We start from the raw sequence: 25,282 nt of genomic DNA, 5'->3' as shown, positions 1-25,282 counted from the left end.
GTCTTGTATAGTGTATGAGGTCTAGTTTCAGTGGTACACTTTCCTGACGGGAATTATGCTTTTGTCCTGAATTCTACCTAAAAATAACACCTATGGAGTGAAGGTGCTTGGTTTGCTGGGGCATTTTTTCCCCTCAGAAATGAGTATTGGACAAATATGGCAGCATGTCAGGTGCAACAGAAATATGCTGAGCTATAATTGAGTGGAACTCCGCATTTCTGAAAGCACAAGTGACTGACATTGTACCGTTCCATTGGTTGTGGCTGTATACTTTCTTAGCATTCCTGCTTCTCATGCCCATGAGCTTCTCATACTCAGTAGCATAGGTGGGAATGTCTCCAGTTTCACTTTTCTGCTTAAATGGGAGAGTTTTAACACACTCTATTTCCATAGCAGTGGTAGAGAATAACTGTCATACTCTTTCAGACAGAAGAGTGAATTAAGTACTGACAAAGTTGACTCCAATGGATAAGATTTATTTATAATAGCATTCTAAATGCTTTTTGGGAACAGCCATGTTCTCAATCTTGTCATGCTGTGCAAACAAATTAAGAATGGTTACAGGATAGGGGAATAAAACTTCTTTGAAAGCTCTCAGTGAGAGAGGCTTTGTGTTACTGTTTTAAATGCTAATATTTTAGTGGTCTTTAACATGGTTCCCAGTCCAGGATGGCACCTTCCATATTAAGAAGGAAAGATCCAATGGATCTTGCAGTAGACAGCCACAAGTATTTGACTAGTTGGACTTGCTTTTTGTCGTTTGTTTTTCCTGTCTGCACAGGTGTAGGGAGGGAAGGCAATAGTAAAGATGGCTGAGCTGCCATTGCAGGAATTGCATGACAGACGACTGTTGCTTGGCTTTGTTTTGGAGTCTATAAATAAGTTAGAGCATGCCAGTTCAGTGAGTAATAATTACTGCTGGAAAAGCAGTTTCTCAGTTGCAGATATGCTTTATGGACTTCATGGAAGTGTGGCTTTAAGTTGCCATGCAATTCCAGCTGCATGGTCTGCTGGGGCTTTGCTCGCTTATATCAAACAGTAGGTGAGATAAGTTCTGATAAAGTTTCTGAAGGTTTTGCAGTTTTATGCAGGAAACTCTTGCTTGTTTTTTCTCTCTTGAGTTTCATGACCTAATAGTTTTCAGCATGTTCTTAGAAGAAAGAAATTGGAGGTAATTTCATGTGATTACTCTAGAGAGATTTGGTTGCTTTCCTCCCTCCCTGTCAAATCGGTACAAAGGTTAAAAACCCCCAGGTCAGCTACAAGTTTAGTTCTGAGTATTCCTTTGCATTTCTTATGTATATGTATTCAGTATGAGTAAGCAGAATAAAGTTCATGGATATCAGGGTTAGAAGAGAAGATACTCTCAAGATCTTCCTGTGCTTAGAGTTTTTTTATTATTTTTATATGAGTGAATTTTAGGAACCTTAGGTATTTGGATAGGAAGTGTTTATATAAGCTGACAACAAACAGATACAGTTTGGCTTCAAGTATGGGCAACATGTTTTAACTTTTCCAACCTTGGTAATACAGTAACTTTTTTTTTTAATGGAATACTAGGTTCCTATATGCATATAGGTGTGTGAAGCATGGAATGTGTTTAAATTAGAGTGGCTCATTTTCTAATCTAATTTTTTATGTTTTTGTTGAATATATGAGGACTTCTCTGGCATCACAGGTTATTCCATCCTTATTCCTGTGGCCTCTTTGAATCTTTTTTGATTGTGTTAAATAGAATAAAGAAAAACACCATGGGAAGGAATGAGTGAGCATTTGATGACATGGGAAGGCATGTGAATTTTTTCTGGGTACAGCAATATAACTCCCCATGCTAGTACTTTGTGTAGGAATAAAAGAATGTGTTCTGAAATAATTACAGTTAAGTTGCTGATTTAATGTTTGCAATTCCAGCAGGCCCAAACTATCACTGTAGCTGTGATATCCATATTCAGCTTTAGGGCTGCAGATGTATTTCCCTCTATCCAGAAAACTGAAGTTTTCTTTGTGTTCAGAATCTTTCTTGTCATTAACTCCAAGAATTAATTTGAGAAATGCTGAAAAAGGAAAATCATCCTCAAAGTTTCAGTTTCACATTGAACAGTTGGAGATGCCTGAGGAATGACTCTGAACTGTGCAGTTAAAAAATTGATCTCAATGGCGAGTGATTTGGGATTGAGTTCTGTTCAGGGATAGTTTCTATTGAAATATTCCCTCAAAATATTTTTCTGACTGTATCAACAAGGCAAACTTGTAAAGATTGCTTTCAGATGAGGTTCTGTGTACACTATGGTTGGTTGGCTTGGTTTACAGTTTGGTTTTTTTTTCCTTCTTACAGTTCTCATCTGGAAGGGGTTTATAGTTGTAGCATTGTAATATAAAGGGTATTCTTGGAATGGGTGGTTAAAATGTGGCCTGGATACTGCATCCTCCGAGCAGGCTCTTAAAAATTTCTGTTCTAATTGCTGCTGATGTAAACAGGGAGTTGAATTGGGTTATTTTGTAACTTTTGACTCAAATACTTCAGAATAATTTTTAAAAAGATAAGCACCCAAGCTTCAGCAAGTAGAAAAACAAATCCAGTGTGAGATACAGGCTCCAATTCAGTGAACTCTTTAGAAAGGACAGCGACTTCAATTAGTATCTAATTGCTTTAAAAAAAAACCTAAGGCATACACTAAAATAAGCCATTAAATTGGGAAAAATCAATATATGTTGAGGTTGTTCAGCCAGGTCAAGAAATAGAGGTTGCTTATGTAACGCTGATCTCTTTCCCACTGTGACAGCACTTTGTAACATGTTTAGTTATGGAATCCTGTTCTGCTCCTCAGTAAAATTTTAGAACTACATAAGGTGAGTACAGGCATCACTTCTTAATTGGACCACAGAAGACACTGCTGCATTTCAGTGTACATGGTGAGAATTGATTGAACACTGCCTATATGTGTTCTGGGGGATGAATTAACTGCAGTGACAGATGGAGACCAAACAAAATTGGAGTTTTGGTGGAAGGGAGGGAGGCCCTGACTGTTTTAAAAGGTAGCATCTGCAGGAGTGATTGTCAGTTATCACAGAATTGTCCTGCTCTGGCTACAGTAGATTTTTGCAGGCCTGTACTAGAAAGACTGTCTAATCTTACCTTGACCAGATTAGTGAGTGTGGCTGTTATATGCAAACTTGTTGAATCTTTCTGATGTGAGATTAAAGTTTAGCTCCTAATGAAAAAAAATTATAACATCTCCTTGCTGGAGATCTCAGTAGTGGGTGAAGTATTGATTGGACACAAAGACTTTCCACTCTGAGAGGACGTCTGCTTGTCACCAGGCAGCTTGCCTGGCTTTGCAGGTTAAGAAGCATTAAGAGCAAACTAGATGATTTTACAAACAAACTACCAAGAAAGAAAACAATTGTTGTAATATTCAGAGAATCTTTTCGTATTCTTTATGAACAGTGCATTCACTAATAAACTGCTGCTCCATAAAGCCAGGTGTTGAATAGATCCTGAAGTTTTCTGCCAGAATTGTGTTAACACATTCTGTTTAGCTCTTTGTAAAGTTTGGGTACACAGCCACTGAACTCCCTCAGAGGTTGATTAGTTACGTCTTTGATTAATACAAATGTTTTAAATGCTTCCTAGTAATAATTTTTTTTTGAGTGTGATGTGCTTTGGGAAAAAAAAACCAAAACAACAATGTAGGTGGTCTTCCATTAGGTATGAGCAGTGTGGTAAATACAGTCTCTTATCTCTGTCCATGGAAACAACAGAATAATTTCCCAATTCCTTCCCTGTTGACAGCCCAAGGTCCCATCTGACCTGGTCAGATCATCAAAAGAAACTTCAGGAACTGGGGATCTGCTAAGTGTCACTGGAGCTGCTGGTGTTGCTGAGGGTTAGATAAACCTGGGTCCGGCCTTGCTGCTTGACCCATGCTTGCACAGTGGAGCAGAGTGCAGGTTGCAGAGGCAGCTCCCATGTGGATCACTAATGGCACGTGCTGAGCTGCAGAAAGGCCTTACTAGCATGTGTCAGGGAGCAACAGAACAGGCTCTTACTCTCTTGCACCTGCAGTGTGAAATCCGTTGAGGATTTCCTAATAGGACACACTGGCTTGAGGTGGACTCTGTGTTGTGCCTGGCTCTGTTGCTGCTGTAAGTGAACTGGTTTCATGGAAGAGTGGTCCTCAACACACCAAGTAGCTGTTGCTGCTGCAGCAGTAGCATGCTAATTAGGTTTTTCTGGAGTAACAGAATGCTATCTGCAAGTTTAATCTGTTAATCCTCTTGATCAGGAGTTGAGGACTGACTGCAGATTTGTTTGCTGTATGTAGAAACCGTGTAATGTTTTACAGTGCACTTAAATGAGTTCTGCATTATGTTCCAGGTAATCATATTCTACCTGATGAAGATTTGGCTTCCTTTCATTGGAGTTTACTTGGTCCAGAACATCCACTAGCTTCACTTAAGGTACAAATTTAATATAACTAGGAGAAATTAAGCTAAAATCAATACTACTGGTTAACTAGAGCAATGTGATAGCTTAATTGAAAGCAGCTCTGCAAGGCCTTTGTGCTCAGTCACCCTAAAGTGTCCCAGTGCCTGGCTGCAGAGGTGATACCTGGGGTCATTGGCCTTACAAGGCTAAACTTAGCCTGTGTGATCCCCCTCAGTGCCATTCAGCTGTACAAGTCAGAGCTCCAGTGTGATTTGGCTTGCAGAATGCAGCCTCTTGTTCTCCTCTTTCTTGAAAAGGAGAGTTTTTTGTTTTGTCATGTTCTTCAGCTATCAAAAATAATGAGCTGTATATCTTTCTAACATCTTGTTTTATTTTCTGCTGCTCTGAGTTTTTGTGTAATAATCTGTTTTTGGTATTTAAAGTGTAAATATGCTGGAAAACAGATTGCACGAGAAAGCTAAAGTGGCCTTTGGTAGGTTTGGAGAGGGGGAGTTGAGACAAGTAAATTGCCTGATGCTCTTAGTTTACAGCATGTGTGTTCTGCTACTTCATCACACTTGCCTCGTGCATCTGCCAAGTAGAGGGCTATAAAAGGGAAACTGGACACATCAGAGAATGGGATCATAGTGACCCTTCTCATATATATTTGCCTTTCTCCTAAGGTGTACCATGTAGCAAATAATCTGCTTTTTGTAAATTCTGTCAGACTGCTTAGTTATCTCTACAGCAAAAATAGATGGGTTTTTCCCCTTCTGTTCTGGAAGTTTATTAAGCCTTGAAAACTTGTTTTGCCAACGGTAGAATTTGAAACAAGATTCCAGATTTTCAGCAGAATTTTCAAGGCTTGCACATGCATTGCTTAGTGAACAGCTGTGACATTTGATGTTACACTCATCCTCTATTTTGCTGCCGCTCTGGTGTTTAGAAAGGTAAGTGTCAGCACATTCTAGTGGCAAAACAAAGCCTGCATGCATGTTTGCTCCTTCCTCTTAAAGTTTGAGGTGAAAAAATGAGTGAGTGTGCCTGTATTTTCATTTTTTATTAAAGAGGTTAAAATGTAGCAGCTTTTGCCAAGTGTTGGTAAACTTTGTGGTGATTCTTTCCAGTGGTCTAGCCTGAGTAGACTTGTTTGTCAGTCAGGTCAGATTACGACTTCAGACACCTAGACCTTCTGGAAAGCCCTCAGAATTTATACTGAATTACTTAAGGGAAAGTTAGATATGTCATCTTTGCATCTAGATGTACCTGTTCAGTGGAAATGCCAACTGGACTTTGTGGCTGGCATCCCAAGGAAGTGAAATATGTACTCTCAGAGCATCCTGGCCTGCCATAGGCAGTCCTCCCTGCTGGATTTTATCTGTTGGCCAATGTGATCAGATACAAAAGCAGTTCCTGTTTGGCTGTTAAGGGTTCCGTGAAAACTGCTGCACTGTGAGCAATGCAAAGCACCAGATGAGTGCCCTGACTGAGGAAAGACTATCACAACACAGGATTTGTTGAATTTCATGGCAGCTTGCTGGCCATTTGTTCAGTGCACAGCCCCAAACTGAGCACAGCACCTCTGTCTCCTGCCTCGCAGGGCTGTTAGGTGGAAGAACATATCTGCAGCAAACTAGTCTTCTTTAGTTACTGGTAATGGAACAACTGCCTGTTTGTTTCAGCTTTAATTTTACAGTGCTCATGGTTTGAAATGATGACTTGTTTCTGGAGCTCTTAATTGAGTTGAATTTCCTTGACGTGCTAGTATATCAGTGATGTCACCACAGCTCTCTGTAGGGATATCTTCAGTGGAGCTGTGCGCAAAGCAATATTACTTGTAAATTTTATGAATGCTTAAAAAAACCTAAAAAACATTTCTATTAACCACAAGGCTGATAGCAAGGAGTAGTTTCAGAACATGCCCAAAAAGCACAAGCCTTCATGAAACCTCAAAATGAGGGGGAAGTTGTTGTGTTACCCCAGGATGTCCTTCTTGGGCTGTGCTTACAAGCTTTGTTTTGTTGTGTCTGTTTAGAGTCACAGCTGAGTGTTCTTCATGCTCAGGAACCAAGGGCTTCAGTCCCACACCTCATTCAGCTCAGGATTTGGAAAGCTTTTTCTCATTGTGTAAAGATTTTAATCTTTTGTCTTTAGAGCAGTATGGTCTTGAGCATCAAAGCTGACAGATTCTGTTCCAGTGGCCGGATTTGTTGCTTTTCAGGGAGAACTGTGACAGTTAATAAAATACAGTTTATTTCCTTCATTCTCTTTCAATCTTTTATTATGCTGTAGCAAAAGAGGTACTTTTCCTGCAAGAGAAGCTTTGCCAGTTCACCAGTGAAAAAGGATAACTTAAAAAAGAAACTACCAGCTTTGCTGGTAGAAATTGCTGGGTCTCCCCTGGAGTCACCTTGGGGAGGGGAAAAAAATAAACCAAAGGAACCCCTACCTCTGTGTTTATTGGAGGGGTGTTCATCCAGGAACAGCTGAGTAGAAATGAGAAGATGGGAGGAAAATTAAAAGCCTGACGGAAGAATCCGTACCTTAACATCTGGAAGGAAATAAACCCAAGAGTCAGGACAAGGTCTCTATGTGCTGGATGAAAAGACTTTCAGCAGACACCAACAATTTCTGTCAGCTTAACAGAACTGGGAAGATTCCATGACCAAATATAAAAAAAAGAGATAGGAATTGCTGTTGCTGCAACAGGGAGAAGGAATCAAAAGCTGGCTCTGTGACCTGGTCTGAGTCAGGATCTCATTTGCCCAAATGTCCCTGTGGAAAAATCCCATCAGAGTGCAGACCTGCACTTGAGTCCTGTCACCTACCTGAGGTCAGAGTTCACTAAAATGACCACCCTAATCAGGGGTTTGAAACAAGAAGAGTTGATAGATTTTCTGAGGAATCATCTTATTGTTAGACCTTGTTTGTAAACCAGCATTATCTTACCCTGCTTTTTATTTGTGTGCTTTGAGATTTATCTTTAAGACAAAGACAATTTGGTTCTTATTCTGGAAAAACTGGTTACAGTGTGGAGCTTCAAGATCAATGTGTAATACTGTCAGAATGAATTTAGGAGGGCAGTTTCTTACCTTTGGAAGGAATTGGTACCTATTTGGGAGCACAGACCATGGAAGAAGTGCTGACTCTTCATTCACAAGGTAACCTTAGAAACAAAGCTTAATGCAGTCTCCCTTTTAAATAAGAAGAGTATGCAGGGAAACTCCATTTCCTTCATTGTTCCATTTCAGTGGAGAGGCAAAGATGCTTCTAGAAAGCAATCCAGATTATGCAGGTTAGGCTTCTTCTCTGAATCTCTCTCGCAAATTCCCGTCTTGCTGTTTGTTGACTTCCGAGGGTGTTTGCCAGAGGGAGACCAATATTTGAAGTCGGTGCTTAGGTAATTTGCTGCTTCTCAGATGACAAAGGTGACGCTATTAGGATATACTTCAAGTAAGTGCTTTGTTGTTCGTGGGGTTTTTTATGCTAAGGGTCATCATAATGCAGGTCAGAAAGGATCTCAGGAAGTCATCTAGTACAGCCTCCTGTGAAAAGCGTGGTAAGAGCAGATTGCTCAGGGCACTGCCTAGACTAGTCTTGAAAATCTGCAAGGTTGGAGACTGCACAGCCTGTCTGGGCAACCTGCCCTGTGGTTTCATGGCCCCAACAGTGAAGATGCTTTGCCTTGTATGCTGAGCCCTTCTTGTGTCAGGGTATGTCTGGTGTCTTTTGCTCTTGCACAGCATACTGCTGTGAAGAGCTTGGCTCTCTGTGCTCAGTTACCTTTCTGTGGGTAGTGGAAGGCTGTATTTACAAAGCTTTGTTTTTGCCGCGCTGGATAAGCCCCATTCCCTCAGCCTTCTCCAGAGCAATTGCTCCTCTCTGACAGCCTGGGTGGCCTGCAACCAGCTCAACTGTTCTGACACAGGGCTGGAGCCCCAGACAGAGTGCAGTGCTCTGGAGTGCATGTGCTGTGCACTGAGGAGTGGGATCCCTGGCTCTGCTGGCTGTGCTCCTGCTGCACAGCCCAGGGTGCCCCTGGCTCCTCTTCAGTCTGCTGCGTCTTCCAGCTGCAGGTCCCTTTTGGCACACCTGCAGCCTGTGGAGTAGCCAGGGGTTATTCCTGCCCAGGTGCAAGGCTTCACTTCTATAGCTATAGAATTTCTCTAGGTTCCTGTTGGCTCATCCCTACAGCTTGTCAGGGAGTTCTGGATGGCAGCCCAGCCCTCAGGTTCGGAGTGTGCTGGGCTGTCCACGGGTCTCATGAAGTCTGTGTGTGTCGCAACTTTGGCTTGTGGTTCTGCTCTCTCCTTTGCATTCTGACATAATTCATGTTCCTCTTCATATCTTCAGCCTTTTCACTCACCAGTGGAAAAAAGATGTTCCCTGTGTGTTCCCTCAGAGCAACCGAATGTTCAAGGTCTCTTTTTTAATATTTTGAAAATGAAACTGAACCAATTATCTGTTTCCAGCAGGCACAGTAGTAAATGGGGTGTTGATTAGTCTCTGCAGGCTTTGCTTCCTGAAGACAGTGGGCAGCTGAGGTGTTCCCAGAGCTGGGGAGCTTTTCCCAAGTGTAGCTTAGGTACTTCTACACTATCCTGATCATCCCATGGAGTTGTGCTTATGTGAGTCTGTTCTCTTCCAAAAAAGCATTTTTGCAAGTTTATTTTGTCAAACACAAGACATTTTTATCTTGCTCTTTCTATGTTTGTAATGCTACTCATTTTGACAAATACCCCTATAGAATTCATTGCCTTTCTCCACTTAGTCTTTTCAGAGTGCACAGATAAGTGACCTGTGATTTTTGTCAGTGCTCTGTCACAAACTGAAGGAGTCCTTTTACAACTAGCAAAGAAACTCGCCTCCTCTCAGGTGTAAGCTCTCCAACCTGATTGCCTGCAAGTATGGCACCAATCCCCATGTTTGCCTTCCAAAATTGATTTTCTGTGTTGTTGCTTGTCTGAAATGTTTCTCTAGAGGATAAGGGACAAAAGTAACTCCTAATAAGAAATTGGTAAAACATGCTGCTGCTTTTGCTCTAAAATGCTTTGTGTGACGCTGAAAGTAAGTTTGAACCACCAACACATGCTCTGTAACTTCTGCTGCAAGTCTGAATTTCTCCTAGCCCTAACATGCAGTAAGACTTAGCTTGTATTTTAATGCACACAGGATTAGAAACATTCGTTATGTTTCAGTAGAAGATCTACATTTTAGATTTCTGGAAAGTTCTGAAATTAATAGAATGATATTTTATTCTTTACTATCAGGAAAGTACTTTTTATTTCACAATTTTCATTTCAGAATTTTGTATAGCATTGGTCATGATATTCTTAGTTTTGAGGATGATCGCACATCTGCACTGGGTGTCTTTGCAATAGAAGAAAGTCCAAATATGTGAGATGTCTCTAGGTCTATAAAACATACTTCCAGAACGTCTCACTTCAGGATTTAAGAGTATGCTCTAGTGAGATCTTGAGGCTGTTTACAGGCAGCTCAGTGGGAGCAGTATGCCAAGTGAGCCCTTGATAGGCCTCACTTGGGCTTCAAACTTCCAGCCTTTAGCTGGCTGTTAGTGCCAAAGTGATGTGATGTCTTCTTGTGATGCCAGCTTTATATGGTTTATTCAAGATTGCCATCATGGAGAACACATAAATTAACGGGAGATTGCTTACTTCTGTCATCCGCTGTATTTCCAAGCAGAGATTGCAGGAACACTCAGGGAGCAGCGCAGGCTTTCTGCAAGGGCTCTGCAGAGAGCACATCCAGCATGACACAGCCATTGAATGATTCAGCTGTTTCAGAGATGGGTAATTGTTACACATAGGAGGAAAATGGGAGGTGTTCAGCAGCTGACTTGGATTACCAGGGAGAAGAAAATCTATTCCTCCTTCTGGCAAAATGTGGGCAAAAGTTCATCACCAATATTTGTGACTCTAAACTTACATGTGAGTGTGATCTATATTTAGTATTGTTGTCTATATTCACTAGTGTAAACTTAGATTTTAGTATCTGAGATAGAAATAATTACCCTGCCACTGACTACACTAAACAAAACTGTTCTTAACTGTCCACTTTTCACAAGGGCATGGACTGATAGAACATGGGGGAATGGTCTTAATCTGAAGGGGAGAGCAGGTTTAGGTTTGTTATTAGAAAGAAATTCTTGGCTGTGAGGGTGGGCAGGCCCTGGCACTGGGTGCCCAGAGCAGCTGTGGCTGCCCCTGGAAGTGTCCAAGGCTGGGTTGGATGGGTCTTGGAGCAGCCTGGGATAGTGGAAGGTGTCCATGCCAATGGTAGGGGTGAAACTGGATGGACCAGGGTCCCTTAACCATTCTGTTTCTTGGTTTAATTTAGGCTTCTAAAATATAGAGCTCATTTCTGGTAGAGAATGGCCAGATATAGAATGTGTATCCTGACATTTGTAAAGAGTAGACATTAGGAGAAGGAAATTAATAAAAATGGGTATCTGGCAAGAATTCCATGGTCTAAATATGAAGAGAGCAGTGTAAGAAATCACATCATAAGTAGAGCAGATAAGGGCAGGGAAGAAAATAATCACATATGTTAGACCCCATATAAAATGAAAAGGAGTTGTGATATGGGTTTTAAATTTGCAAAGATAAAACTAACAAAGTATTAGTCAGAATTTTGCATAAATGTTTCTGACAAGTCTGAATTGCACTGTTTTCTAGTAAAGTGTGATCTCTCTGTGTACAATGCAGTAAAGACTCATAAAGATTTTTTAAATATTTTTTTTAATCTTAAAAATAGAACTGTTAAATGGTAATAGTCACCTCTCGGGTTCTGAATCACTGAATTTTGCAAACAGATTGAGAGATGTTAAAAGCAAAAACTTAGCGGCTCCTATAGGCCCGAGAAGAGTGCTTCAGAATGTGCAGAGCTTCCAGCCAGAACTTTTAGAAATTGCTCAGACTTCCTCTAGAATGTAGGACACGTGTTTGGAGACCTCTTTCCTGTCTGTGTGAGCCTGTGCAACACTTGGGGTGGGAGCAGAAGCTGCTGATAGTTGAGGAGTTCTTCAGATCCAGCTGGCAGCACTGCTCCCTGCCTGGAATTCTGCAGAGGTCCAGGATGGTTCCTTGGCCTGAAGCTTCTGTTCCCCACAGAGGATTACACAGGGCACATAGGAGCAGCCATTCCCATAATCATAAGCCAAGACATAATTTATTTTCAGGAGTAACCAATTGAATGCTGAGGTGGAAGTCCAGGGTTTCCAATGGGTCTTTTTCATCAATTCTACTATCACTTTACACTCAGAAAATAAACTGTGTTAAAATATTTCCTGGCATATGTATGTGAATGTATGGTGAAGATTATAGTGTATGATGAATTAGATGAAGCATTTTGTACTGGAGGAAATGTGCAACTAGAAAGCAGTAAACGAATCAGCATTGTTGACATTTGTTGTTGGAGCTGATACTTAACCAGCAGGTTTACATAGAGGTGAGTTGTAATTGTGTGAGTCCCTGTTTAAGGTGAAATTTTAAAAACAAAGTGGAAGGCCCAGAAGTAGCTAGTACATGTGGGCACAGGGAATTTGTTGCAGGTGCTGTCAGTAGAGGGGGTTCAGCTGTGTGCCCCGTTCCCTGCTCACGTGCCATGTTTGCTCACAGGTACGTGCTCACCAGTTAGTTTTACCGCCGTGTGACGTAGTGATCAAAGCTGTAGCCGACTACGTCCGCAACATTCAGGACACCACTGATTTGGATGCCATAGCAAAAGATGTTTTTCAGCATTCGCAGGTAAAGTATAAAGCCAAATGTTGTCTTGTTTTCTTTTTTTTAATCAATTTTGCTGTACATTTGTGTTGAAGAATTGCACTTGATAAAATAGTGATTTGATCAGTTGATAATAGGAATCTCTTGATATTTGCAGTGGCTCAACTGTCCTAATTTCTTGTTCCGTGCTTTCTGAGGGTGAAAATACTGCATTTACCCTCAGTGCTTTAAATTCTTGGTAACCAGAGGGGTTTTTAGCCTAGCTGTGTGCACTGCCTTTGAGAATCAGCTGTACATGAAGACTGAACGTTTAAACTTTACCCTTACATGGGTTGATACAACATTTCTTGTACTGGAGCAGTGCTGCGCCCTGGAGGGTCCGTAGGCATTAATTCTGAGATATGGTACATTATCTACTGTAAAGCCCTGTGCTGACCTGCAGGTGACAAACCTGAATGTGCTTGTGACAGATATTTTTTTTTTTTATTTTTTTTTTTTAGTCTAGAACAGATGACAAAGTTACTCGGTTTAAGAGAGCAGTTGCTTATTACTCGGCAACTAATAAACCTATGCCATTTCATCCACCACATTACCTAGGTGAGTAATGACAGCAACCATGCCTTTTGTTTTAACTAAAACCTGGGGTAACCCTAAATCAGAAATGGTATCGGTGGCAGCATCTTACAAAAATGTTTATATCTTCTGGCAATTCCCATTGACCTGCGAAGATGAGGTTTCAGAAGAAGGTTTTCATAGAATATGTTGTGTTCTTGTTCCAGAAGAGAACAACCTGGATTACTTTTCTTCTTGGCTATTGCAGCATCCATTCTGGCATTGGGACTCTTGGAATGGTGCTGTGAACAGCTGAAGTCTGGTGTCCACTCCCATTCATGAGTTGCCATTTCTAGTTATTAAAATATATTTACTATTTCTCACTGGCCTTGCTGACATGTTTTAGAAATTCCTTTATAGTTTTTTATTTTTTTGGTGTAATAACAAACCTGCTCAAATTGCAGCTACACATTGTTGCAGTGTTTCAGATTATTCTCAAGGCTTAAAAATTAAAATGTGTGATCACAGGATTTCCTACTCATGCCCTAGTCTTAACACTAAAATGTCATTTTAGCTGAAATTTTCTAAAGATCTTCAGTTACCATACTAGTACAGTGACACAGATTTTTCTTGCTCTTCTGGAAGGTGTTGGGGTGTCTTGATTTACTTCCAAAGACATGTATCAAAGGGTTAAGAGGCTACTCTAGGTCAGATATTCAAATGACAAAATGCCAGCATTCTATATCTGTGTGATGTTGGCAGTGTCTCCATTATGATATGTCTTGGGGTTTATTTTCTTGTAAGCTACCTTTGATTCCCAGACAAAATAAGAATGTGCAGCAATGAGATACAAAGATCTGAAAGAAGGTGAGACACATAAAATACACTTCACAAGCTACAAAGTATTTCTGTTGAAAGGTAAAAATGAATAAAACTGACTTAAAGGCATAGGAGAAAACAGTAATGCTAACAGAACAAGAATAAATAAACCATAGAAGCAGAGGGACAAACAAGGTAACATTTGTGTCAAATACTGAGTGTTTTCATGAGTGCTTGGGTTTTTTTCATTTTTTTTTTCCTTCTCTTTTTCCCTCCTCCTGTGCAATACAGCAGCCAGACCGAATCAGTTTGGTATGCCTGGGATAGTGCCACCATATGTTCCTTCTCAGATGCTTAACATTCCACAGACCTCACTACAAGCAAAACCTGTGGTAAGTACAGCTTCTGCCCTGCTCCTTGGGGAGAGGTCTGCTGTGCTCAGCAAACTGGAATCCAGGTGGGAAAGGTGTAGCCAGCTTTTTCAGTGTGGGCAGTCACTGACTGAATTTTAAATCTGAAACTAAAGTGATGCTACAGCCTCTGGTGGAACTGTTTTTGTGGATGCTCAAGATGGCTGAGTTTCAATGCGTACATTTGGAAAAGGCCACTTGATTAAAGAATGTATTTTGTTTTAAAAGCAAAGCCTTAGCTGCCTTCACTCAAGAGAGATCCCTTTATTTTAGGCCCAGCAGATGTCCAGTCAGGGTGGGGCCCAAGGCCAGGGTCCATACCCATACAGCCTCTCTGAGCCAGCCATCACCTTGGAAACAGGTGGAAAAAGTCTGTCTGAGCAGAACAATTACAGTAACATTCCTCACGAAGGAAAACACACACCATTGTATGAACGGTCTTCTCCAATAAATCCAGCCCAGAGTGGGAGCCCTAATCATGTGGATTCAACCTATTTTCCTGCCTCTTCTACATCTTCGTCCTCTGACAATGATGAAGGCAATGGAGGTGCAGTGAAGTAAGTTTCTCATGAGGATATTTGCTTACTCAGCTTCTGTTAAAATGAATTTACTTTTAAAATAGTTTACTTGTATCCTGAAAGTAAGAATCATAGAATTAATCATTGAATACCCTGAGCTGAAAGGAACCCACAAGTGTCACTGCAGAAATCTGCAAATCAGTGATATGATAGACCTTAAAAAGATAGTTTTGGGTCACTGTGACTGCGGACAGGTGCATTGTTCAATCTTATTGCTTTGTTCCTTAAGCAGGAACCCAAACCCAAAAAGTGTTGGGTGTTTTTCCTCTTCTGCTCTTAGGTTTTATTGAGAGAGTGAGGTTTTGGTAAATGTCATAAACCCTTCCAGTCCTTTACTTTACTTTGTATAAAAAATATTCCTGCTTCACAGTAGAATTCATTAAAATTTCAGAAGCTGTAATCTACAGAACTTCACTGAACTTGTACTGTTTACACATCTTAAATTTGAGCATAATGTAATGTGAATGTCAGAATTTTTTCCAAGACTCCTGCAAATGGACATTTATAATAGAAAGCATCCCTTAAAATCAGAATATCTTGCCCAAAATTCCAGTCACAGACACCAAGGATTTATTTCACTGTCTCTCAAACTGCATTTTAGCATGATGTTTTTCTTTCTGTTGTCCTTCAGCCATGTCAGTGGGAACAAAATAGGCTGGGAAAAGCCAGGAACCCAGTCAGAAGGTCAAACACGTGGAGAGCTGGGAGACCAAACAAAGGTATTTCCTTAAATTCACATTTTATTACTTTGTGTTAAAACTTTCCGGCAGACTTGGAGGAGAATTTTCAATATTGATCCATAGTATTTAGTGCAAACCTGTACGCTTTGTTAGTTACAAAACAACAACTTTGGAATAAAGGAGGAAGTTTTCCAAGGACATTGTAGCATATACATAAATACAAACATGAAATACGATGGTTCAGAAAATACTAGATACAAACCAGGAACAAATCAATAACTTTGTTTGGCCCTTAGCCAGCAATCTCACCCTCAGATGTTGCTTTCTGGGCTTCCAGTAATGCATGTTGGAATTTTAGGAAGGAGTGTGACAGTCTGAGTGTCCATGGAGTCAGAGTCCATATCCTGTAACCCACAGTGGAGTAAGCATAGCTCTGACACCATCAGTGTCAGCCACAGGCACTGCAGGTGCATTAGGACTCAGCTGAGGAGTTAGAAGTCCTTTATAACTGCATGGTAGGAATTTCACATAATACTTGTAAAGTAGCTCCATGGGGCCAGTTAGTGTTGCTGTTTAACTCAGTATGGGCTAGATAGCCCTTGATAAAGATTTATCATTATTAAATTTGAGATTTCAAACCATGTTCAAATCAAGAACATGATGATCTCTATTCCAAGTTTGATCTGTGTTTGGAAAGAACATTCAGAGCATTTGCACTTAATATCTGTGTCTTAATGGTAGAGCTGTACACCAAATGTTAACTCTGTCAAAAAACCCTGATCTTGAGTTAGTTACACTGTGAGCAAGCAGAACATTTTCCCTGTACTTTTGGCATGGGAATTCCAGTAAACTTGGGCTTTTGTGCTTAAAATATCAAGTGGATGATTTCATGCATCAGGAGTTATTATTTCTGCAGACCATGCCTGTAACTGTGTCTGCCTGGGATTAGTCACTGTATGCAAATGCTAATTTGACCTATTACATTCTTTTCTTCTCTGCTGGGCTGGGCCCTGTGTGCAGCCCTGTGGGTCTCCCAGCCCCAAGCATCCTTTCACAGAGACAGTCCCTACACTGAGCCAGAGATGAACGAGCACTCACTAAGCTTTCCAGGAGATGTATGAACAGGCTGACTTAAATGTATACAGTTTAATGTAATAATGCTCCTGAGCTTTACTTGCCTGTTTGTTTCTGATTATCAAACCACTTTGTCAGCCCTCAGTAGCTGGAGAAGGCAGAAGTATCTTTTGAGCACAAAAGGAAGGATTGTGAGTACATTTTGTAAATGAACTCATTTCCTGGAGAGGTGAAACATTAATGATTGAGAGAAGAGGTAGTACTTCCTTAAGAAGTTGCCCAGAGAAGCTGCCCCATCCCTGGAAGTGTCCAAGGCCAGGTTGGACAGGACCCAGAGCAACCTGAGATAGTGGAAGGTGTTCCTGGCCATGGCAGGGGTGGAACAAGATGGTCTCAAAGGTCCCTTCCAGTTTGTGATTCTATGAAGATTTCAAGTGAGTGAGCTATGTGATTTTCTGAAGTGCTGAAAATCCAGCATGGGTCAGGCAGGTAGCAGCAGTGTTGACACTCCTTTCACTTGACTTAAATGTCAAAATTAAATGTCAAAAACAGTTATCTCACAGTGTGAATTCTACATGACAAAGATAAGCTCCTCTCATTTGGCTGGATGCATATTTCTAAAGAAAAGAATCACCCTTTAACTGTGGTGTTTCCTCAGCTTAGGTGTTGGAATATTGCTGGAGCAGATGCAGAAAGAGCCTGGGTACTGTAGTCAGGGAAAGCATTGCTGTCATGTGAGGGTTTTGTTTTCTTCCCTGTGTGCCCCCAGCAATTGATAGCTCTGTAAACTTCCCGTGGTTCAGTATTGCTGACTTAGACTTGTTGGGGTAGTAGAAGACAGGGAAAAATTCTTTAACTTGACATAGATATATTTGATACTATAACACAGATTTAAAGAAGCTGTGATATAAAAGCATTTGTTATTAAGCATATTGTTTTGGAAATGTTCTGGTTTACAGGTTTTAACCAATTCATCTATATATTTTCATTTTTGTAACTCAAATGAAGCCTATATTACCAACTAAAATACAATCTTTCAGTAACATCCTCTTTGATTGTGTGATTAAAACATCATCTGAAAAGAAGGTTGCCCTTTGATATTTTGCTGTTTTGCTAGAGCCTGTTTTTACTACCTACACTTTTCTGTAGAAGACTTTTGGAGGTTGTGTGGGTTTTTTATTGTTTGATTTAGGTTTGAATTTTTCGTGGGTCTGAGTAGAACCACCTGAGTTTGTTTGGGCCTATTTTTTATGTTACGTGTTCTGTGGGATTTCATGCTTTGGCCATTTCCATTTCAGCCTTGCTTTTCAAGTCTTAGGAAGCATGTGAACTTCTTTACTGATATCATGAAAATACTCATACATGATGTATCATCAAGTGATGAAATTTTGCTCTCAAAAGTTTTTACTGTCACGATGATAATTGATAGGCATGAAGCTGACATGAACTCTTAAGCTAAAGCCAGCTTTTGGTTTTGAAGACCAGGATTTTCAGGAATGAACTGCAAATTTTTTTGTTGTATCTGTGAGAAATCAACATAAAGGTTGGAAGGTTTGCAGTATATTTTTATGCATCGTATTTTTCCCATAAGTTTATGAACTGCATTTCCAGAACTGGAATAGAATGCCACTTTAGTTTTCCAGTCAGAAAACTTCAGCATTTTCTCTTACAGTCTTCTCAGACAAAGAGCTTTTATGTTAAAAAAAAAACCCAAACAGCCAAAAAAACCAACAGCATTTACCAGGTTTTGAGTTTGGACACTATGTATTTTACATATTATTTAATTGAACCATGTAATTTCTCCTGTTTTGAGTGGAATTGCAAGCTAAGAAGGGCTATGTTTATGGAAGTCTAGATAAATTACAGGCTATGTGACTCTCAGTTAACACATGGAGTTGGGAGTCCATTAGTCCACTTCTGCATTAGGCAGTTAAAATTTTTAGAAAACAGTAATTTTTGCTGCTGTTAATAAGTTAAAAGCTTTATCATAATGTTTACTTTCTTAGTAATTTGGTTCTACTAGCAAACAATGGCTGCAGGTTTCCTGAAAACCTTGCAGCCAGCTTTGGATAATATATTCTGCACACTGTGACAGTGTGATGTGAAGATGTACTATTTTCATTAGGGGTGAGGGAGGAAGTTTGCTGTTTCTCTTGGTTGATCTCCTGTTATGTTTCTGGACACATCCAAAGGACTTTATTTTGTATGTTCTGTTACAGGCAGAAGGTTCCTCTAGTGCTTCTTCAGGAAGTCAGGCAGCTGATGTCAAAGGGAATCAAACCAGTAATCCACAAATCCCATGCCTGTTGTCTATGCCCACCAGAAACCACATGGATATTACCACCCCTCCATTACCTCCGGTAGCACCTGAAGTATTACGAGTGGCAGAGCACAGGCACAAGAAGGGGTTAATGTATCCCTACATCTTTCATGTCCTAACCAAGGTAAGACATTTTAAAATGAGGTACTGTGAGAAAATGATACTGTGAAGATAATTGCCCTGGCATTTCTGGCTAGAGTGTCAAATTTTTACATCCTTTTTAATGCTCTAACTTCTGGTCACTTTTTAGTTGTTTGAACCTGTTTCCCCCATTTTCTAAGCACTGATATGTTATGTTGTTCCAGTAAATATGAGATGGCTATAATTAGAAGTGTTTATTTACAAAATTAATTCTTTTTTCCCAACTGTTTGCAGTTATTTGTATGTATCTCTATGCATGGGTGTATATGTCTGTGTGCGTGTGTTTATGCGGAATCCATTTCCATCTAAAAATTCCTGCATATGTGCTTCGGTGTCTGTGCCAAGTCTTCTCTATTTTCAGTGTTCAAAAGTACTGAGGTTGTTTTCTCTCCCAGTCTGATCCCTTCCATTACTGCTAGCTGGTCCCTAGAGAAACACAATAGCTCTAAGAAATCCCTTTTGTATCAGCAGCTAGCAAAATGGCACTGTCCCCATGCCTGTTAACTTTTATTCACCTTAAAAATCCTCTTCAGGACAATAAGGACCACAGACAGATCTGAAATCCGTCAAACTAAAAGTTACTGCATCAGGGTTGAGGTTTGGATTTCCTATTTCCCATTTCTTTGTTTATACCATAGCTCGTGTTGCTGTCGTGTTCTTACACTTTTTTGTCAAAGACAAGTGAAGAAGAATCAAAAAGTCTGTGATGACCATTGATACCAGTTCTGTTTCACACTTTGCATAGCCAAATATTCTTAGCATGTTTAAATGCTACTTGATGTTTAATCACGGAATCATTTAGGTTAGAAAAGATCTTCAGGATCATTGAGTAAGATTATCTTGATCTTCAAGATAAACTGTTAACCCAGCACTGCTAAGGCCACCACTGAACCATGCCCCCACGTACTGCATCTCCGTGGCTTTTAAATCCCTACGTGGATGGGGACTCCACCGCTGCCACCTGAAGCTACTTCCTTTGTCCTGGAAGCAGAGCCTGGCCACCACTGGCTCCACTCTCCTGTCAGGGAGTTGTGCAGAGCAAGAAGGTCCCTCCCGAGGCTGAGCCCGTTCCCCAGCTCCATTTCCTTCTCTGGACACATTCCAGCCCCTCAAGCTCTTTCTTGTTGTGAGGGGCTCAAAACTGACCCCAGCATGTCCAGCACAGGGGATGGGCATTGCCCTGGCCCTGCTGCCACACCAGTGCTGAACAGCCCAAGGTGCCCTGGTCCTTCTTACCCACCTGGGCTCCTGTTCAGCCACTGCCACCAGCACCCCCAGGGCCTTTCCTGCTGGCTCTTTCCAGGCCCTCTGGCTCAGCCTGGAGCTGCAGGAAGTCTCTGTGACTCTAGTGCAAAACTCTTGAACCTTGTGGTGGAGTTATGGGGATTCTTTAGAAACGGACACATGTTCCAGGTTATGTTGCTGTTATTGGGAGAGACCTTTGACACATAACCGTACATCTAAGATAATGTTGTCCAGTTAAACCTGACAGTATCCTAATGTAACCACTTCAAGGTGTCACCTTCAGAATTCATTACTAGGATAGTTTAAATAGGGTTGGTTTTTTTTTGTTTTTTTTTAAGAGAAAGTAGCACAATGGAGTGTTTTCTTGTCAGTGTTAAAAATAAAGGTTGATTTTTGGGGACAGTGCAGTCAGTTGTTTTCCAAGAATATCTTAACCTGTTTGGATGTGCAGTTATAGAAAACAGTGTTGCTGTTTTGAGAGAAAATGTTGGAAGGTTCTTTCCTGCTTTTTTTCTTAAAAGGTATAAAATGTTAAATTTTTACATACATGTAGAAACCTAGCCTTATTGTAGTAATTCAAACCTAGCCTTATTGTAGCAATTCCCAGGTAGGTGGTTTTTGTCCACGTGTGCTCATGCATTGTTTTTTACAGTGAGTCCCCAGTAGTGTTTCAAATCCTGCAGCAAAAAGTCAGACTGGTGTTTTTAGACAGCATGAATATTTTTTAAGATAACTGCCTGAAATCTAGATCAGCTTCAAATGTGCTTTGGCTGTCTAAAAGCACTTTGCTCTATTTCCGTGTGTGCTGTTTTTCCAAGTGCCTGTATTAAAAGAGCAATATTTAGTTAATCCTCACATGTCTAAGACAAATACGTGTGTGATGGAGAAGGGAAAGAGGAAAGCAACAGAACCTGGAGGAAATGAAGCAGGCTGGGCTAATCCTTCCCTGAGATCCACATTTGTCTTGACTAGCTTGATGTGTATTAGGGTTGGATTGGGTTGCTGTGCATACCTGAATGCTTCTTGTTCACTGTAACATGTCATATTTCTCTGCTTTCTTTCATGCCAAAGGGTGAAATCAAAATCGCTGTTTCTATAGAAGATGAAGCCAACAAAGACTTGCCTCCTGCTGCTCTTCTGTATAGGCCAGTGCGTCAGTATGTTTACGGAGTCCTGTTTAGTTTGGCAGAAAGCAGAAAGAAAACTGAAAGGCTTGCTTTTAGAAAGAACAGACTTCCACCAGAATGTACGTACTGCAGAACCCATGCTTTATTCCTCTTCCCTTTGCTGTGGTTTCAGAGCCACTTGTACCATGATGTGAATGGAAATTGTTGCTAAGATCCTGTCAAGATAGCTGAAGCCAGAGGAATTTCATGCCTGTTGGATGCTGTGGATAAGAGAAAAAGATGTTGCTAATTTGAAATTTTATTTCCTATCATAGTTTAAGAGCTATAATTGTTGCTATTTCTAAGCAAGCTCTGAAGCTTGGTTTTGAACCTCTGCTTAAGCTGCTGCCAGACCTGCAGTGAGTGATGTCAGCTTGTGATGTCATTTCTCTGTATGGCAGAACTGGATTTTAGCAAACTTCTATTCTCTGCACACATACAAATCTGCCTGCTTTTTTCAAAAATCAGAGGTGCACAGGTTAACTTGCCCTGGCTTCCCGAATGTGTCCCTGAAGGTACCTCAGGGAAATTTGCAAGTATCATGTGTCCTTCAGGTATTGGCATATAAAAACCTAGTTTAATAAAACGCCACAGAAATCAGGGTGTAATGTAACCAAAGGTAGCCCTGGGTGGGGACAGACTAGACTTTTGCAAACAGCCTTGTCAAAAGATCCTTTGATTTGTTCAGAGATACGGATGTTAATCTTCTCATTAATCTGAAAGTTGTCTTTTTAAGTCTTCAGTTTCCAGGAATTACTGTCATTTCAGTCCTCGTTCTAGAGTGTTTTTGTTATAATGAATGCATACAAGGAAATGACTGAACTTTGCAGTAGCAGCTTATAAAGGTTACAGGAATGCTGAAGCATTCAGTGCAAGGCAACAGCAGCACAAGTATTTAAATGTGGGAGTCTCCTGTCACTATGGTAAATCAAAGAATGAGATATTCAGAATGTATGAAATCATCATTCACAGGCTTCATGTGTAAAAGGATAAAAATAACTATCAGTTGTAAACTTTATGTTCATTCCCTTCCCTCTGCTCTTTCCATTTGTGATTGTGAATGTTTTTGTACGTTTGTAGTGAAGATGGTAATCTCCCACTGATGTTAGTAAAGCTGTTTATCTTTGCCAGTTAACTTAGTGGGAATCAGTATTTGCTATTACAGTATTTAGTATTACTGCTTGAATAATACCTCAGCACACCTACTCACAAACTTCTTACTTCTTAAGACTCACACAACATGGTGATATTTTTGGTTGCGAGGTCATTTCAGGATTAAAACAGTGAATAGAATGATTAAAACTATTCCAGCCCACTAGATTTTATTTGCAGTCATCATGTATCCTCATGAGAATTCTGTCCTGAAAAGCGTACTACAGCTGTCTTTTGGTGAAGTGGCTGAGTGCTGGAGGTGTGCTGGAGGTCTGCTTCGGGTTAATCTCATAAACCTAGAATGTTCTCTGTAGGCTACTGGGGAAGCCTGTATAATCTCTATTTTCTCTCCATTTATCCTGTTTTCCAGAGTTTACCTCTGGAGGGTAAGCACACTGCTGCTGACTTAGTTTAGTTACAAGAGCTCTGGCAAATCTTGCTGCAGGATGCATTCAGCTACTGACCTACTTCTAGCTTAGGACTGACCAAGCTCTTAAAGCAGAAGCCAATTTGAACATACGCCCAAAAGTTCCTTGCTTCGCTGCAAAGCTGGCAGTGCCGGTAAAGATGGATTTGGGCTGCTGTGCAGGTGTGGGGTGTGAAAGGGCTCTGGTGCAGGAATGCCTTTATTTTGGTTGGCTCTCTTACAAGGCTTGGGCAGCCTGTGCAAGACATAAGGAGAGAACAGTGTCTGAAGCACTGATTAGCCCTCTCTAACTTTTTTGAGCACCCAGGCTATAACGAACTGGTGATGCTCATTCACTATAACGAACTGGTGATGCTCATTCTCCTCCAGTGTCTAAATTATTTTGCTGCTCTCAGAAATGAGTATGTTATGAAATGCAGTAATGAAGACAATTAAAAGAAAATCTAGGAATTAAGATATGTTAAGAGAATCAATAAATCAGGTTCTGAAGAAATGTAAATGATCCTTAAGATTTATGTAGAGAGGTAATGAATATTAATATCTAAAATCTTGTCATCTTTGTTGTACAAACCAAACACTGGCAATGTAATAATAGTCCCTGAATAATTGGCAAGGATATTGTACATGAGGGTTATGGGAAGCTGGGAAAAATGCATAATAAACTGACACATCAGGATTACTACTAAATATATAGATGGCAAGATAATGGATCTATCATGAAATGGATGGCTTCTTGACTTTTAAATCATTATTTTTGTTTGAAGTTTAAAAGCCAATAAGAAACAACAGAAGCAGCAGTCGGTGGGGTTCTTCAGTGATCAGTGTCTGCTAAGTGATGCCTTTGCTGTACATGGCCTCATCTCTGCTCTCAGAGGACAGGAGATGCTGGGTCACAGTGCCTAATTGTGTTTGGCTGCCAAGGGCACGTGCTGACCGTGCTGCCCTTCCCTCACAGGGGGTGGAAACCAAGGGTCTCCCTTGCTCTGCTTGTCAAGCCCTGAACCAGGTTATTTCAGTGTCCCGATAAATACATGTGTGTAGTGAAACCATCTGCTCTTTCTGCTCAGTGGCAAAAGGCACGCTTGCACAAGCTGGCAGAGCTCCTGGTTGGATCCCAAGGTTTGTTCCTTTAAGCCCAGCCCCAGGTGACCTGCTGTTCCCATCACGGATGTACTCAGCCGGCACCGGCCCTGCCAAGAGGAAAGCCGTGTCTCTTGGGCAGTAGCCCTCATGCAAAATCAAGTGTGCTGAGCTCAAGCTGTGCTGTCAGGAAGGATTGTAAGGTTAAAAATCACAGTAAATGAATAAGACCAGAACCTGGAGCTGTGCTTGGCAACCAGAGCTCTGCTGGGGTGCTATAGCTGATGCCTTCAGAGTCTGTAATGGCACTCAGGTGTTCATTAAGCAGGTTACTGTTGTGCAGATTGATGCTGACCCTCTTTGCTTGGATTAGCCTCAGCATGTCATGAGGTCACTATTGAAAGCAGAGGTCCATAGATTGTGTGGTGCCTTAGGCCTCAGTGAGCATTCAAACGTGCTGATGAGCAGTAGGATGAGGTTTGGTATGAAAACAGTGTAATATACACCATGGTAATGGGGCTGAATGTGCTGATCCTAGTAGTAGTCTATGTAGTTTTCAGGGTAGGCACTGCTAATTTCTCAGTGGAAGTCTCCATACGTGATTCTGTCAGCTGAGGATGCAGGGAGTTGGGCAGCAGTCTCAGTGGAGATTTTTCAAAAGTTTAAGAAATGCCCTGGAAAAATTAGTGGATATGGACAAGTACTGGATCCATCTGCTAGGTTAAATGCTAATTTTTGGTGGACAGTGCTAGAGTTGCTTGTTAGTGGATTGAGGCTGCAATTTCTCATCCCCATCACTCAGAGAGGAAACTCTATTCCAGCCCACTAGATTGACCTTCGTGTTAAACCTTTCCACAAGAAGCATGGTTACCTGCACCCAGCTGTGGGTCCTCAGCACAGGGCATGGATCTGCAGGAGTAAGTCCAGAGAAGGCTCTGAAGGTGTTCTGAGGGCTGGAACACTTATGCTGTGGAGACACTCTGGGAGGACTCTTTAGCCTGGAGAAGACAAGGCTTCAGGGAGAATTGGAGCCCTTTCCAGTACCTAAAGGGACTCCAAGAGAGCTGCAGGTGGACTTTGGACAAGGGCCTGGAGTGTCAGGACAAGGGGGATTGCTTCCTGAGGGCAATTATGGAATATCGGGAAGAAATTCTTCCTTGTGAGAGTGGTGAGGCCCCAGCACAGGTCATCCTGCCACAGTGGGGGATGGAACAAGGTGGGCTTTAAGGTCTGTTCCCACTCTAGCCATTCTAGCGATCTTGTATATTATTTAACACAACATAGAAGGCAGTGTGCATCTCTAGTGTAACCTTTGTAGCATGTGGCTGAATAAAAGGCTGAGGTATTCTTCCTGTGACCTTCATGTCACAGGGCCATGGAAGTTTTCATCCACAGATTAAAAGCTTTGAACCGTATTTGAATGGTGAAACATAAGGTAGAAAACATAGACATAAAACATTCTGTTCT

At 41.1% G+C, this 25,282-nt stretch overlaps 1 protein-coding gene across 3 annotated transcripts in view; it reads left to right on the top strand.

Annotated features, from left to right (window-relative positions):
• The window catches only part of FAM120A (family with sequence similarity 120A), a 48,433-nt gene that overhangs the window by 6,902 nt on the left and 16,249 nt on the right, over positions 1 to 25,282 (top strand). For 2 of the 3 annotated variants that reach the window (XM_036391292.2, XM_036391295.2), the window contains exons 3-10: positions 4,379 to 4,461; positions 12,067 to 12,195; positions 12,672 to 12,768; positions 13,834 to 13,934; positions 14,226 to 14,509; positions 15,162 to 15,249; positions 18,504 to 18,728; positions 21,062 to 21,236. In XM_036391292.2, coding sequence (XP_036247185.1) covers positions 4,379 to 4,461; positions 12,067 to 12,195; positions 12,672 to 12,768; positions 13,834 to 13,934; positions 14,226 to 14,509; positions 15,162 to 15,249; positions 18,504 to 18,728; positions 21,062 to 21,236 — 1,182 coding nt within the window. The remainder of the gene's footprint in view (positions 1 to 4,378; positions 4,462 to 12,066; positions 12,196 to 12,671; positions 12,769 to 13,833; positions 13,935 to 14,225; positions 14,510 to 15,161; positions 15,250 to 18,503; positions 18,729 to 21,061; positions 21,237 to 25,282) is intronic. The other variant, XM_036391294.2, reaches the window with a different exon arrangement.

Source organism: Molothrus ater, chromosome 11 (genome assembly GCF_012460135.2).
Source record: "Molothrus ater isolate BHLD 08-10-18 breed brown headed cowbird chromosome 11, BPBGC_Mater_1.1, whole genome shotgun sequence".
Classification (NCBI taxonomy): Eukaryota; Metazoa; Chordata; class Aves; order Passeriformes; family Icteridae; genus Molothrus; species Molothrus ater.
Note: the sequence above shows the minus strand (reverse complement) of the source record. Positions and strands in the feature narration are given on the sequence as shown.